This window comes from Aphidius gifuensis, linkage group LG1, assembly GCF_014905175.1.
Source record: "Aphidius gifuensis isolate YNYX2018 linkage group LG1, ASM1490517v1, whole genome shotgun sequence".
Taxonomy (NCBI): domain Eukaryota; kingdom Metazoa; phylum Arthropoda; class Insecta; order Hymenoptera; family Braconidae; genus Aphidius; species Aphidius gifuensis.
The window spans coordinates 25,960,150-25,975,017 of NC_057788.1; the positions used below are offsets into that span (position 1 = coordinate 25,960,150).

General features: G+C 27.2%; 4 protein-coding genes and 1 pseudogene across 6 annotated transcripts; 1 reads left to right on the top strand and 4 right to left on the bottom strand.

The window, feature by feature from the left end:
* Positions 1-2,958, bottom strand: LOC122857804 (piwi-like protein Siwi). Its single transcript, XM_044160200.1, has 2 exons — positions 2,763-2,958; positions 1-2,678 (listed from the first exon to the last, which is right to left on the bottom strand). The coding sequence occupies exons 1-2, from the start codon at positions 2,940-2,942 to the stop codon at positions 195-197; spliced, it is 2,664 nt and encodes an 887-aa protein (XP_044016135.1). The 5' UTR covers positions 2,943-2,958; the 3' UTR covers positions 1-194.
* Positions 2,959-3,801: 843 nt separating this feature from the next.
* Positions 3,802-4,660, bottom strand: LOC122857814 (apolipoprotein D-like). Its single transcript, XM_044160213.1, has 4 exons — positions 4,513-4,660; positions 4,297-4,430; positions 4,044-4,217; positions 3,802-3,957 (listed from the first exon to the last, which is right to left on the bottom strand). The coding sequence occupies exons 1-4, from the start codon at positions 4,621-4,623 to the stop codon at positions 3,825-3,827; spliced, it is 552 nt and encodes a 183-aa protein (XP_044016148.1). The 5' UTR covers positions 4,624-4,660; the 3' UTR covers positions 3,802-3,824.
* A 563-nt stretch (positions 4,661-5,223) lies between these two features.
* On the bottom strand, positions 5,224-6,210 carry LOC122857820 (insecticyanin-B-like). 2 transcript variants are annotated; one of them, XM_044160234.1, is made up of 4 exons: positions 6,060-6,210; positions 5,845-5,978; positions 5,582-5,764; positions 5,224-5,502 (listed from the first exon to the last, which is right to left on the bottom strand). In XM_044160234.1, exons 1-4 carry the CDS (start codon positions 6,168-6,170, stop codon positions 5,370-5,372), a joined length of 561 nt encoding a protein of 186 aa, XP_044016169.1. In that variant the 5' UTR covers positions 6,171-6,210; the 3' UTR covers positions 5,224-5,369. The 2 variants fall into 2 exon arrangements, with proteins under 2 accessions (XP_044016169.1, XP_044016162.1); XM_044160227.1 differs by having other exon boundaries at positions 5,224-5,520.
* A 423-nt stretch (positions 6,211-6,633) lies between these two features.
* LOC122857832 (glycine-rich cell wall structural protein 1.0-like) lies at positions 6,634-12,613 on the bottom strand. 2 transcript variants are annotated; one of them, XM_044160258.1, is made up of 7 exons: positions 12,476-12,613; positions 11,746-11,769; positions 10,944-11,562; positions 10,287-10,527; positions 10,066-10,215; positions 9,905-9,967; positions 6,634-6,781 (listed from the first exon to the last, which is right to left on the bottom strand). In XM_044160258.1, the coding sequence occupies exons 2-7, from the start codon at positions 11,764-11,766 to the stop codon at positions 6,766-6,768; spliced, it is 1,110 nt and encodes a 369-aa protein (XP_044016193.1). In that variant the 5' UTR covers positions 11,767-11,769; positions 12,476-12,613; the 3' UTR covers positions 6,634-6,765. The 2 variants fall into 2 exon arrangements, with proteins under 2 accessions (XP_044016193.1, XP_044016182.1); XM_044160247.1 differs by lacking the exon at positions 6,634-6,781 and adding an exon at positions 8,615-9,201.
* On the top strand, positions 12,542-14,461 carry LOC122861079 (annotated as a pseudogene).
* Positions 14,462-14,868: the final 407 nt, after the last annotated feature.

A 14,868-nucleotide genomic window follows, 5' to 3' on the forward strand; every position in this document is an offset into this window, starting at 1 on the left:
AAAAAAAAAGTCAACTGATTAACTTGTAATTAATAATGATAGATAATGAAATAATAAAAAATAACTTTATATCAAATGGTATTTACCAAACGATACATACTGTTTTGAGTCATGTTTTGTCCTTGACTCTAACTAATTGCTCCAATAAATAAATACATAAAAATGTAATTACTTACTTGTTTTTATTTGTCATTTTATAGAAAGTAAAGAGTCGAGCCAAGTTTTGAATTTGGTTCACAGTGAATTCCTTCAGCAGCCAACTTGACAAGTTTACGTGCAAATTGTAAGGGACCAGGTAGATGCCAAATTCCACTACAGTTGAAATTCATAAACATCAAGCGAAATGTTAACAATTGCATTTTGTCAGGTTGAAGAGCCACATTGTCATGAATGACATTAAACAATGTAGGTGTAGCTGATCCATTTCTAACTGTTTTTCCACTTATATAAAAATCATATTTTGTTGGGCACGTTATAATATCATCAACAACAGTACCAAGTGGTGGATTAACAGCTCGTCCAAAACATTCAGTGAAAAAATGTGTGTTTACTTTTTTATTAACAACAACATATGCCATTGGAATGTCATCTTTTGGTAATTTATATAAATCAGCAAGTTTAAGTTGTATTTGAGAAATTTCATTTAGAAAAATATTAGTTATTTGTTCTTCTTGCACACTAATTCTGTATATAATAATTTTTTCAGGAAGAGCACCATTTATTTCATGGAATTTATGCAAAGCAGCAGTAATATTAATTACAAAATTATTTATCAAACCAATGTCATCAGTGTGAGTTGATACTTTAGAAATAAAACGTCCCATATGTTTGTCAAGTGATGCAACCATTGCACTGAAAAATCTATCTGGTTGACTTGTATCACGACGACTCTCAAATCCAATTATCATCAAGCTATTTAATGGTATATGAACACTCCAAGGAGAACCACCAATTTTACAATTCATTTGTATTGCAACTTTTGTTGCAATCATTGGCATACTATTTGGCTTGAAGCATCTTGATGAAACCAACTGATTGGGTACTGAATGATCAACGCAACATTTTTTTTTAATTGCTGAATAAACATCAGAAGAATCTTCAGGTATAACACAAAACATCAATTGAGGATTTGTGTGACTTAAATATTTATCAATTTCATTGCTGTAACTTTGTGGTGAATCTTTGATAATCTCAATGTAATGAGGCTCACGAACTTGAAAGTTGTTGAGTGATTGTTGTAAACACGAAATAAATCCTCGAACATTTTTGGCCAATCTTTTTGGCACAATTATAACCCAATTATTAAGTAATACAGGACGAAAAAGGCCATGAACTTTCAATTGACTCGTCCAATTTAAATTTGGATCCAATCCCGATACTTCAACAGTCAAATTATTGGCAAAAATAATTTTACTGTCTGGTAAAATACGACCAGGGATAGTAACAAGTTGTTGATCTAATTGTAAATTCCATTTAGTAAGCTCTGCAACAGCTGATGGATTTTCATTAAAACGCTTACTGATGGCAATTATTTTTTGAGCATAAGATTCAACTGGTATACGTGATCGTTCAGCCAAAGCTTCCATAAGTTTAGAATCACTTTTCATTGTATCAGATAAACCTATTGCTCGACAAAGTTCAGGTACTAAATAGACAATGTCATCAGATCTAATAGGATTATGTTCACTTGAACGAGTGACCAACAAAGGCTGCTTCAAATCATTAATTAAAATATTATTTTTTGTTTGATAATACTCCAAGAAAGTAACATCTTGTTCTTCTTGAATTTTTGACTGAAATTTTGATAATGGTGTCATTGAAAAGTCAATATCATAAATTTTGTATGATTTATCATTGTAATCAACCCAAACAGTTGTACCAATCATCTCAGCTTTACAAGCAGCCTCAAAATTTTCAAAGCCATATGTTTCCTTGATGCGATTCAAAGTCATGAGCATGTTTTCTTTTCTAACAATCTTGTATGTTATGTCGGCAAACATCAGCACATCTTGTTCATGTTGACAAATTGATGTGTTGTATCCAGGCCACAGTTCAATATTGTGTTCATTAATATCAGTTTTCAAGTGTAAATCAAAAATATTTTCACCAACAAACAATAGATTGAGATGGATAAAAGCTTTTTTTAATAAAACATTAAAAAACTGTGTGTAAATGGGATCTAATTTTTCAAGTGTGTCAATGAATTGAATAGAAATTTTAATTGACTGTTTATCTGTTTGACGAACACCAGACAGTTCAGTTAAATCATTTGGTAAACGTTGATTTGAATACATGACGGTACCATTAAATACATATCCACCAAATTTCTTTTGATGAAGTCCAATCAATGCTTTACGTATAGCAATAGAATTTTCTTCTGGCTCAAAATTAACATGATACTTATGAAGACACCAGTCTGGAGCTGCTATCAGTTTTAAATAATTTGCTCTCAACGTGATGGGTTTTCCACTGATTCCTTTTTTTGATTCAATCCATTGTGATGGACGAGTCATGATATCACATTTATTTTTATTCTCGTCACTGTCATTATCTTGATTATCGTTGTTATTGTTAATAACTTCAGTTTGCATTGGTTCAGATTGCATTGATTCAGATTGCATTGATTCAGATTGCATTGGTTCAGGTGATGTATCAGTTTTTATAATCGTTTCATCGCTCTGCAAAATATAAAATTTAAATAAATAATATTCAGCTTAAAGTTTAATTAACACAAGACTTTTTATTGTGACTGTAAAACTTACAAGTTCTGCTGGACATTCATCTGACGAGGTTTGTAATTGTCCTGGACGTCGAGCAGCCCATTGAGCAGCTGGACCTGCTGCAGCATGTGGTAATGGTCTAATATTTCTTAATGTTTCTAGCTTCAGAGGACGTATTCCACGAGCTCGACCTCTGCCTATTTTTGCAGTACATTCCATCATATTTATCTGTAATAAATTTATTAATTATTTTATATACTAATAATAAAAATATATTATTTAACTAGCCAAATAACATACTAAAAGAAAAAACTTTTGACAAAATAAAAAAAAGTATATCAAGATAACACACTATCTATATCTCGTTGAATATAAACAAAAAAAAAAAAAACAAAAAGTTAACAATGACAATGACCAAAATGTACACTATGTATTTGGAGTGTATCAGGATAAAAAAATAAAAAATAAATTATCAATGTTTATTGTGTAAACCAGCGTGAAAAAATGACTAAATTACAAAAAAAAGAAAAAAAAAAAAAGTAAAATTTACAGTACCACAACACACGCATACACACACACGGTTGCCTTTGTGCTTTGAACAAAACCGCCAAATAAAAATATAAAACGTAATATAAAAAATAATTTATTTATTGCTTGACACTTCGACTAACCTTGTTAATTTATCAATTAAGATAACTGTCTATGAATATTATTAAAACACTGTTTAATTTTTAACAACAATCAACTAATTTTTTATGAAAATGGAAACAAATGAAGCATGTGAATAATGAATAACAATCATATGACAAGAAAAGGGAGCGGAGGGAAACTAAAAAAGACAGAGAACAACAGAGAATAACTTTCTCTTTCTTTCTTGGAAATTATCAAATTGACCAATGATGTCATTTGATTTTATGAACCAATCAACTGTTGTTTTCCGTTTTCCTGAATAATTTAAAATTTAAATTTAGAAGAATTTATTTATTTATTTATAAACTTTCATTATAATATTACATTTATCATATCAATTTTAGTACATATTATCTTTTTACATGAATTTATTTTATTTTTTTTTCATTATTAAATTATTAAGCTGTTCGTATTTTAACAATTTTGACGTACTCGTACTAATGCATCTGTTGCAACACCACTATTACGTAAAGCTTCTAATGCACGTGCATGATGTTCATGTGAAAGTTCTGGTGTTCGTGAATTAATCCAAGCCATCTGAAGAAAGCTGTTGAAAAATAATTATTTTTCAAATATTAAATTGTAGATCAACAATATAAGGACACGTTAAAAAATATATATTTTAAAAATTACCCATGGTCACCAAAAGGAAAGCCCCCGGCTAATACGACAAAGTTTTCATAATCGGTGTCTAAAACGTATATTGTAGCGAGATTAATATTAATTAAATATAAAGGAAATTTAAACTCAAACACTGCAGCTCTTTTTTGTGTGCCTGTTGTCAATACTTTGTAATCTTTTCCTGAACTGAAATAATTATTTAATTATTATATTATATTTCTATAATAATTTTAAATAATTTTTTAATTAATAAATAAATACTTACAAAGAACCTGTTTCACTGAATAATAAGCTAACTGTTGATTGATTTTCGTCTACCATAACTTTGGCACGTGAACATCTTACAGCAAGTTCGAAAATATTTGGAATTCTTTCATATTCATACCAATATCCGGCGAACTTTAAAAAATATGAAATTAAATAAAATATACAAATGACAATAATAAATCGATAAAAAAATATATAAATAAATAAAATATACCCTTGTTAAATTCAAGTAGTCCATTGGTTTGAAATGTGGTCGTTGTAAAACAGACAATTGTGCCATGGAATTGGCAGCAAATAATGACAATAAGCAGAAAATCAAAAACATGATTTATATTCTTAATTAATTATTGATAATAAGTAAAAAGAAATTTTGGACTGTGATAATTTTAAAAAATCCTTGTCTTATATATATACAAAACTCTATAAATTTCTTAAGATTAGCAATGATTGAATTAAAATATTATAAACAGCTGTGTAAAATTTTGACAGGAAAAATAAACATTACATTAAATGATCTGTCTCATTGATTTTTGATAAGCTTTTAGTACATGCTTTTAACTGTATCTTCAAGCATTAAAAAATATTAAAAATTATAATTATTTTCTTCTTCAATAAATAAATATGATTTGGCACATATATTTTGATTTCAACAATATATTGTACTAATAATGATGAGCTTTTATAATTATATACATTGATATCGATATTTAATTCAAGTGTTTGTTCACTTGCACAACGGCCATATAAAAAAGAGCTGTTTAATCAATTAAGTTAATATTAATTAATAATTATATGTATTTATGTCAATGATTTTTAAAAATATAAATTATTCAAGCAAGTGGTATTTTATATACAAGGTTTTTCATTTAAAAAAATATTGATCAATTTTAATAATTAAATGAATATTTTTTTTTTCAACAATAAATTATATAAATAACATTTTATGTATTAATTCTTCTGACAAATTTAATCAATGCTTTATAAATTTTTCATATTTTATTTTCACAATAATATTCTATTTTTTTTAAATTATATGTAATTATTAAGTTGTCACTTGTAGTTGAATATGTTTTAACATCCTTGAGGTACTCGCACTAATTCATTTGTATCAATACCACTATTACTCAATGCCCACAATGCACGTTCACGATATTCAGATGCAAGCACTGGTGTTCTTGAATTAACCCATGCAAATGTTATATAGCTGTTGAAAAAATTATTTTTTAAATATTAAATTGTAGGCCAAAAACACGTTAATTAAAATATATATTTTTTAAAATTACCTATTGCCACCTAAAGGAAATCCACCGGCTAATACGATAAAGTTTTCATAATCGGTGTCTAAAACGTATATTGTACCGAGATTAATACTGATGAGATATAAAGGAAATTTAAAATCAAATACTGCTGCTGTTTGACCTCTTTTTTGTGTTCCTGTTGTCAGTACTTTGTAATCTTTTCCAGAACTTAAAATAATTATTTAATTAATAAATTATGTTTGTACAATAATTTTAAATAATTTTTAATTAATAAAAAAAATACTTACAAAGAACCTGTTTCACTAAAAAGTAGACTAACTGTTCCTTTTTTTTCACCTACAATAACTTTGGCACGAGAACATGTTACACCAACTTCATAAACATTTGGAATTCTTAAATTTTCATACCATTCGCCAGCAATCTAAATGAATTTAAGATATTAAATAAAATATATAAATGAAAAAAAAATTTATTTATTAAATAATCTAGTAGAAAATAATACCCTTGATAAATTAAAACTTTCAATTGGTTGGAAATCAGGTCGTTGTAAAACAAATACTTGTGCCATGGAATTAGCAGCAAATAATGACAATAAGCAGAAAATCAAAAACATGATTTGTATTCTCAATTGATTATTAATAAAAAGTCAAAGAAAAAATGAACTGTGATCAATTACAAAAAATTTATGGCTTTATATATGAAAAGAAAATGATATTATTCCTCAATAAATTTTTAAGAAATCAAAGGACATATTATAACAATATTAAAAAATTTTAACAGGTGGAAAAAATATTATTGAATCGTCTGCCTGGTTGATATTTGATAAGCTTATTTTCAAACATTTATTTATTTATTTATTTCTTGAATTAATGTTAAGCAACAGTGAATGTGATTTATCACTTTTATATCATTTGTCATTATTACTTAAACAATAAAAATTAATAAAAATAATCACCAATAAAATGGGAGGATAACGGTTGGAAATTAAAATAATAAATCAATTTATAATAAAATGCATAGAAATTATTGTTATAATTTATTTTTATTTGTTTTTTTTTTCCATCAGTATTATTTGATAGTAAAATCAGTCTTTGTATTTTTTTTTTTACATAAATTAATACAAGCAGTTCCAAGCAGATTCTGGTTGGCCACCATCAAATGACGAGTTCATCTCAATTTGTGAATATTTTCCACAAGATATCTTTCCTTCAGCCAGGCTCCGATCTAATTAAAAAAATAACATTAATCTATGAAACTTAAAAAAGAAATTAATTCGTTTTTATTTTAATCTCAAATAATTTTGTTTTTATTTGTAGCTAAGGAAAAGATGATGATAATATAGTAGCTTCTAAGTTATTCATCAGGAATTTCAAAAACTCATTATAACTTACTCCAATAAAAAAAATAAAAAATAAAAATCCTACTATTTCGATTCATTTCCTATAGTAAATGGGCTTGCGGCTGTCTCACGTTTTAATGATTCGGCATGCTCGCAATTATTAGCTTTCTTTCACTCTTGTCGCATTTTTTTTATGGGTGAATATCAATGTCGAAACTACAAAAAAAAAAAATAAAAAAAAAATAACGCTGTATAATGGTGAATAACACACACTGGCTCAAATTGAAGAAAAACCATTATAAAACCTAAAGAAAAAATATCACACATGTTAACTTTATTTTTATTTTTCGTTCATAATGATATTGTCACGCTTTGTCTCATTATGTTTTCTAGCATCTCAATAGGAAGAATAAATTTAAAAATGAAAAAATAATTAACAAAATAAAAAAGCCAAAGAGAAAATACTGTTTTAATTCGAACGATAATATTGCATCGCCAGATTTATCATTGACTAAATGTCAAATTCGCAAAAAAGAAAACTAACAAATGAGACAAACGACTCTACACTCGCATTGAATTGTTTATTGATAAAAATAAAAATAAAAAATAAACGACAGTGAAATAAAATAATGGCTTCTGTTTATGATTCATTAGATCCATACGTTTTTTTTTTTTTTTTATCAATCTTGCGCTCCAATTTTACAGTCATATAAAAAGATACAGTAGCTGATAAAAAAAAAGAAATTAAAATTAATTAATTCTCGTTTACATTGCACATGACCAAAGATGTTAAATATTTATGTTAAAAAAAAAAAAGAAAATTAATTTACTGAAAATAATTATTGACAATGAGTAAAAGGAATAAGATTCATTACCTTATTTTTTTATGTATGCGTGGTGATTGTGGAAATAAAAATAAATCGATGGTACAAGTATACATTCACAAATTAAATTTAAGTTTCTTACAATTTATATTTATTATTACTGTTTTTTTTTTTTTGCTCCATAAAATAAATAGTAAAACAACCGAAACGCTTGCACATGTGAATATTTTTTCTATTTATTTGTATGCTCTTTTTACTATTGATAGAAAATACATGTACAAAATTTTGATATTAATTTTATTGATATATTATTTATAATAATAAACTTTTATATTACTTGAAAACTTTTTTTTATTATTTGTTTTTTTTTTATTATTAAATTCAAACACTTAACACATTTTTTTTTTAAGATTCTTACAATATTTATTGGAATAAACGAAAAAAATTAAATGGAAAGAAATGGTATTTAAATCCCATCATTTACACAAAAAAAAAAAAAAAAAAAAACACAACTATTACAAGGTATAAATATATTGAAATGTTTTTATTTTTTTTTTTTTCTCATTTTTTTATTTCTAATCTACATGCAATTATATCATTCTATAATGAGGTCTGATTTATTTAATCTATAATATACTCTTGCCTCTTTGTCGAAATGAGAAAAAAAAAAAATTCGATTACTTTTTTTTTTTATACAATAAAATTAAGAAAAACACAAGACCCATTATAATTTTTTACAACTCAAAATTGAAAAAAAAAAATAATAAACAAAATAATAATAGTAATAATAATAATTAACACGGAATTTAATCAATTTTTAAAAATTTTCTTTTTCAATCAAATATATAAACATCTGACAATTTATTATTATTTTTTATTAATTTATTAATAATCTGTATTTTTAACTTTCTTGTTTATTTCATTTTTCAATTTAAATTTATATTTTTAAATATATTTATAGATTATCATCTATATTAACGAATGTTGACCAAACTTACTTTAGAGTTACCTTAAACGCTACTCAATAAAAATTGAATGAGGGTGCTTTGTTTTATTATTATTTTTTGTTTTAAATATTTTATTACTTATAAATCGTTTTGTATATATATAAATATATCCGTGAGATATATCATTAATCCGTGAGAGCATGTACACACTGTGTGCTGGGATACATTCTGGTTGACCCAGAGCACTCCATGAATCGGGGGCGGGACGATTAGGACGTGTAGATCGGCGGTAAATCCTCCATATATTTTTATTTTATATTTTTTTTATTGTTTGTTTATTCTCACTCGTGTTATTCGTTATTGACGCAATATTATTTGTCGCATTCTCGCATCTGCTGGCAACACTGTTTGTATGCCGGAAACGATGCGCGATTTTTTTTTTATTACATTTTGTTTTTTTTGCGTATTTAATTATTTTTTGAGGGGTACACGCATTAGTACCTCGTTGGCATCGCGTCTGCCGGACCTGGGAAGCTAAAATATCAAAAAATAAGATAACAATCATAACGCTTTTCTATGTTTTTTTTTTGTTCAACTTAATTATTGTGTGTCGTGACTAGTAAAGATTGATTTGTTTATTTGTTTTTTCTTTTTGTTTATGGCGCAAGTTACGTGATTAATGACAATTAGTTGAAATAAATTAATTAAATATTTGAATTTATATTTTATGCTCACAATGTATGAGATGTAACGCTGTTTTTTAACTATCGAAAATCAAATTTTATACCAACCAACGAATTACTACACTTAGCGATGCATTTCTCGAGACTTTTTTTTATTTTTTTGTTGTTGAAAAAAAATAATAAATAAATACGCAATAATAAGACGCTCGCAAATTAATTAAATTAACGCTATTTTAGGAGTTTGATAAATCTCAAAAATAAAAAAGAAAAAAAAAACAAAACATTGAAATAATAAATTTGCTAAATTAAATTTATAAATAAATATCGTGAATTATTTTGATAAATATTAACAGTCGTTACACCTTATACTCTGAATAAATAAATGAAAATTAAATTTTATATTTATTTTTCATAGAGCCAATGAACAAAATACTATCGAATTCGCAATGCCGAAAAACTTGGTTATTTTTGTCGCCGCATTGGACTAATATATGAAATGAAATACGATAAAAAATAAATAAAATTAATGACTATGAAATTTTATTAAAACTTACCGGCCACCACCACCACGAGCAGGGCCGTATGATTCTGGTCTGTCATATCCTTCAGCAGCATAGCTATTGGAAAAAAAAAAAAAAAAAAAACAACACAAATATTAAATAAGAAAATAAAATATAATAACTCTTTTCTTGCTTGAGTATTGATTAAAATTTACCCAGTGCCAGCTTGTGAATATCCACTAGTTGCAACAGCAGGTCTTCGACTGTACATATCTGTTTGAGCACCAGGACCAGCTCCATAACTAGTTGGTGCACCAGTATTGTAATTTTGTACAGCAGCACTTAGTGGTCTTGCCATTGGTGCACTATAAATAATAAAATTTAAATGTCAACATTTACTTAACATAATTTAAAATAATTATATTAATTTATTTACCTAGTTTCTCCATAACCACCTGTACCATAAGCAGCAGCAGCTGGTGCAGCACCACCACCACCACCACCACCACCATTTCTTATTGGTCCAGCAGCAACAGCAGCAGCAGCTGCAGCAGCACGATCATAATCATTTCTTTGTGCGTATGGATCTACAGCACGTCCAGCACCATATCCATCAGTACGTCCATAATCAGCAGGACCTGGTGCACCACGACCATAGTCACCTCCCATACCTTGATCTAATAAATTCAAAAAAATAATATTAATTATCAAGTTTATTTTTATATATTTAAATGATAAAAAAAAATAATAATTAATTTGTTCCTTTTGAAATCGACCATATAAACATTTGTCACTTCACATGGTGTCTGTTCAAGGATACCGTTTGATGTTGCTCAATACTGTTATAAAACAGTTATTTTACCAATTTGTAAATCATTAACAAACTGTAAAATTATTAAGCTTCATTAAATTATTTAATTGTTATCATTTAAATAATAATCAACGATTGGAAAATAGAGGAAAAATAATTTACAAGTACCAAGGATCGAACTGGCAACTGTAGGACCAGTGTCGAGTGCTCTATTATGTGAGCCACGACGAGCTGTCAGCTACAGGAAATTTAAAAATAATCAAGTAAAAAAAAACAACTTACAATTTCCATAATCAGCACGTCCACTTGGATCAGCATAACGTCCATAATCATTTGCTCTTCCATAATCACCACCTGATGCTCCATAACCACCACCAGCTCCATATCCTCCCATATTTTGACCAGAATTGTAACCACCTCCCATATTTTGTCCATAACCACCACGATTACCATATCCACCACCATGACCATAATCATTGCCTCCACGATTTCCACTATAATCTCCACCACCTCTATTACCATAATCTTGATATCCACCACCACCGCCACCACCACCACCACCTCCACCACTACGACGATCATTATATGGACCAGGACGATCACGACCACCACCACGTCCACCTCTCATTGGTCCACCACGTCTGTCATCTCTTCTACCACCTGGACCACCACCACGTGATTTACCAGTTGATTGTTCAACATTTATCGTTGCACCTTTGAAATTTGAATTATGAAGTGCTTTTATTGCTGTTGCAGCATCTTCTTCACGTGCCATATGAACAAAACCATAATGATTCATAACATCACACTCAGTTACTTCACCAAAGCGTACAAATAATTGACGAAGTTCATCACTACGACAATTTTCAGGTAAACGACCCACGAAGATTTTAGTTTTCCTCTGTAAAATTTAAATAAAAACAATTGGTTATTTAAACATCAAGTATTTTTAATAATAATTTTATTTCATGTTTTATCAATTTGTTAACATCAACAAAATACAAAACATAAAGAGCTAATTATTAATCAATGTTTCAATTAATAAATTGAATTATTATGAATGCTATTCATAAAGACAACTCACCGGCATATTGGAGGAAACCATTTTCTGTAAACAAAAACAAAAACAACAATAAATATTTATTTACTATGTGTACATCAATATTTTTAAAATAGGTCAAGTCAATAGTCAGGGTTGTTGATGTTGATGTTGTTGTTATTGATAACGTAAAATGCTATTTGTACATTAGTTTATAAATTATTAATTATTTGTTTGTTATAATCATTATGTAATATTTTATATTATCAATGTGTCAGAACATGTCAGAGTAATTATTTTATTTTGTTTTTATTTTAATACTCCATTATCAGTTAACTTGTTTGTTTGTTTTTTTTTTCCAATATATAAAACTGTTTGAATAAACTTAATTTTTTTTATTTTTTTTTTTTTTTTGTACTATGATGAGTCAATTCATTAATTGGCTTATCTTGCTCCGAAAAAATAAATAAAAATATTGTCTCAAATTTAACACTCAAGGTCTTCAAAGCTCCAAAAATAAAAATCATCAATTAATAAAAATGAAATAAATAATTTTAAAATAACTAACTACATAATTAACAATAAATATGTATAATTTATAAAACAAAAAAATTCATTGAAAAATTGCCGGTATTTAGTGGGTGCTCTGTTTGGTGACGCATAATGATAACGTTGAAAAAAAAAATATCACAATTATCACCCAGATTGTATATGACTCTAATTAAATTTTATAACACAACAAAAAACTGTTTACTTAATAAATAAAAATACTTACGTTATTGGACGACGTGATTGGAATTTATAAATAAAACAAACGTTGACAAATTTTTTGTTTTAAAGAATGAAAAAAATACAAGATGACGAGGATGGAAATGGCGTCGTCAGGGCGGCGAAGCCAAATGTTGACGTGGTGGGGAAATTTGTGTACATGAAAAAGCGGCCAAAAGAAATACAAAACTGTCGCTACATTAATTAGCCGGCTTCACCTTTATAATTGTTTATTACGGCTGATTACGGCCATCTTGGATTTATTCATAACATATACTTAGATATTTTTTAACCAAACAAATCAAAACAAATTAATCATTGTACTTGGTTTATAATTTTAATTAACTGCCAAAAAGCTTAATCTGCCCAAACTGTGTCATTTTGTGTGTGTTGTACAAAAGAGAGAAAAAAAAATAAGGAATAAAAATTAAAAAATGGCGATGACTGAAGCAACAATCTCTGGTGATCCCAGGTGATCCCCAGATCCAGAGAATGATGTCTAAACAATTACGACAAAAAGCTTAGGAATTTTTATCATCAAGAAAAAAGGCAAATAATCTTGAGGAAATAGTATCACAATGGGATGTAAGTAGATCAATACATTATACTCAACATCATGAGAAGATTCAACTGAACCCATTTGTTATACAAGTAAACTAATTATTTTTAAATCTTCACAACTAGGAATCAAATGTATCATATATTCTGGCAGTAGAAATGATCTTTATGGAAGTATTGAGACGTGGTGATATGTATTTGGAACAAACAATTAATCTAACAATATCTGGTAAGTAACAAAGAAAACAACAAATGAAAAATAATTCTAAAACTTAATGAGTTTTCTTGCTTTTTGTATCAACAGAACCAAAACCAGAGATCCAATATATTATGTAGTTAAAAAGTGGTTATTCTGAAGTATGGGAAAAAATTATTGTCACTTATTGAAAATGGTAAATTTGAAATTCAACAACAAGCATTGTCAACGTGTTTTAAATTAATGGGTGAAGAAGGTAAATCACCAATTGAACCAGTTGGAAAATTAAGTTATTATTTTCCACTTCATCGTTTAAAGCCATTACTCAGAAAAATTGTATCACCAGATCGTGATAATACACTATTAATATCACGACATCTTGAAATAAATGATTATAAAGATTCATTATATTTTACATGGAGAAGTTTGCCACAATTAACACCAAAATTTCAATCAAAAGAAAATTTTATGAAAAATTTACTTGCATTAATTGATAAAATACCATTACCAAATGATAATGATAAAAAACAAGAATATGATAATGATGATGATAAAATATTATGTGGTCCACAAAATGTATGTGGTGGTTTTGTTTGGGATCAATCATCAGCAAAACGTTTATTAAATAAAGTATGGTCATGTATAATGCAATGGGAATTATCACCAAAAATACATAAACAATTATTAATTGTATTACTTGAACGTGTTATGCTACATCTTGAAAAACCAGTATTATTAACTGATTTTTTAATGAATTCACTTGATTGTGATGGAACAATAAGTCTTCTTGCATCACAAGGTGTATTTATACTTGTTACAAAACATAATTTAGAATATCCAAATATATTTAAAAAATTATATTCAATGTTTGAGCCAGAAATATTTCATACAAAGTATAAAGTGCGTTTATTTTATTTGGCTGATAAATTTTTAAGTTCAACACATTTACCTGAATCACTTGTTGCTGCATTTGCTAAAAGACTTGGACGTTTAACTCTTGTTGCACCACCAGAAGATATACTTGTCATATTGCTGTTTATAAATGAAAAGAATTATCTATTGTTTATTTAAATAGATATACACATTATTTTTTAATTTGTTTCATGTGTAATCAATGTTGAGTGATGAACAATTATAATATCGATACAGTTCTTATATAAAATAAATAGCACATTTTGATATTAAACAAACACAGTGTGTGATAATATTGATATAATTTGTATCACAATTACAACAGCAATAATTTGTATGGTTTTTTTTTTTTTTTTTTTTAAAGTAATTATTTTGTATCAAAATCATTTGTATTGATTGATAAAAATAAAAAAAAAATTTAGTTTAATAATAAGTTGTTTATATTTTCATTAAATACATAATTATTTTCTTCTTTTTTCTTTTCGCAGTAAAAAAAAAAAGCGAAGGCACCATTATAGGCAAATTTTTTTTTCAAGTAAAAATAATTAAAATATATATGATTTTCCTTCGTTTTCCCTTTTTTTTTATCTATACAATTGTAATGAAAAAAAATTATCCTAATTTAAAAATTGATATTATTTAACAAGGTATGTACACTGGTTTTTGAAAATGATGAAATGGTTTACCTTTACCAAGATAACCAAGTATTAAATATTTTTTTCCTCTTACTGTAA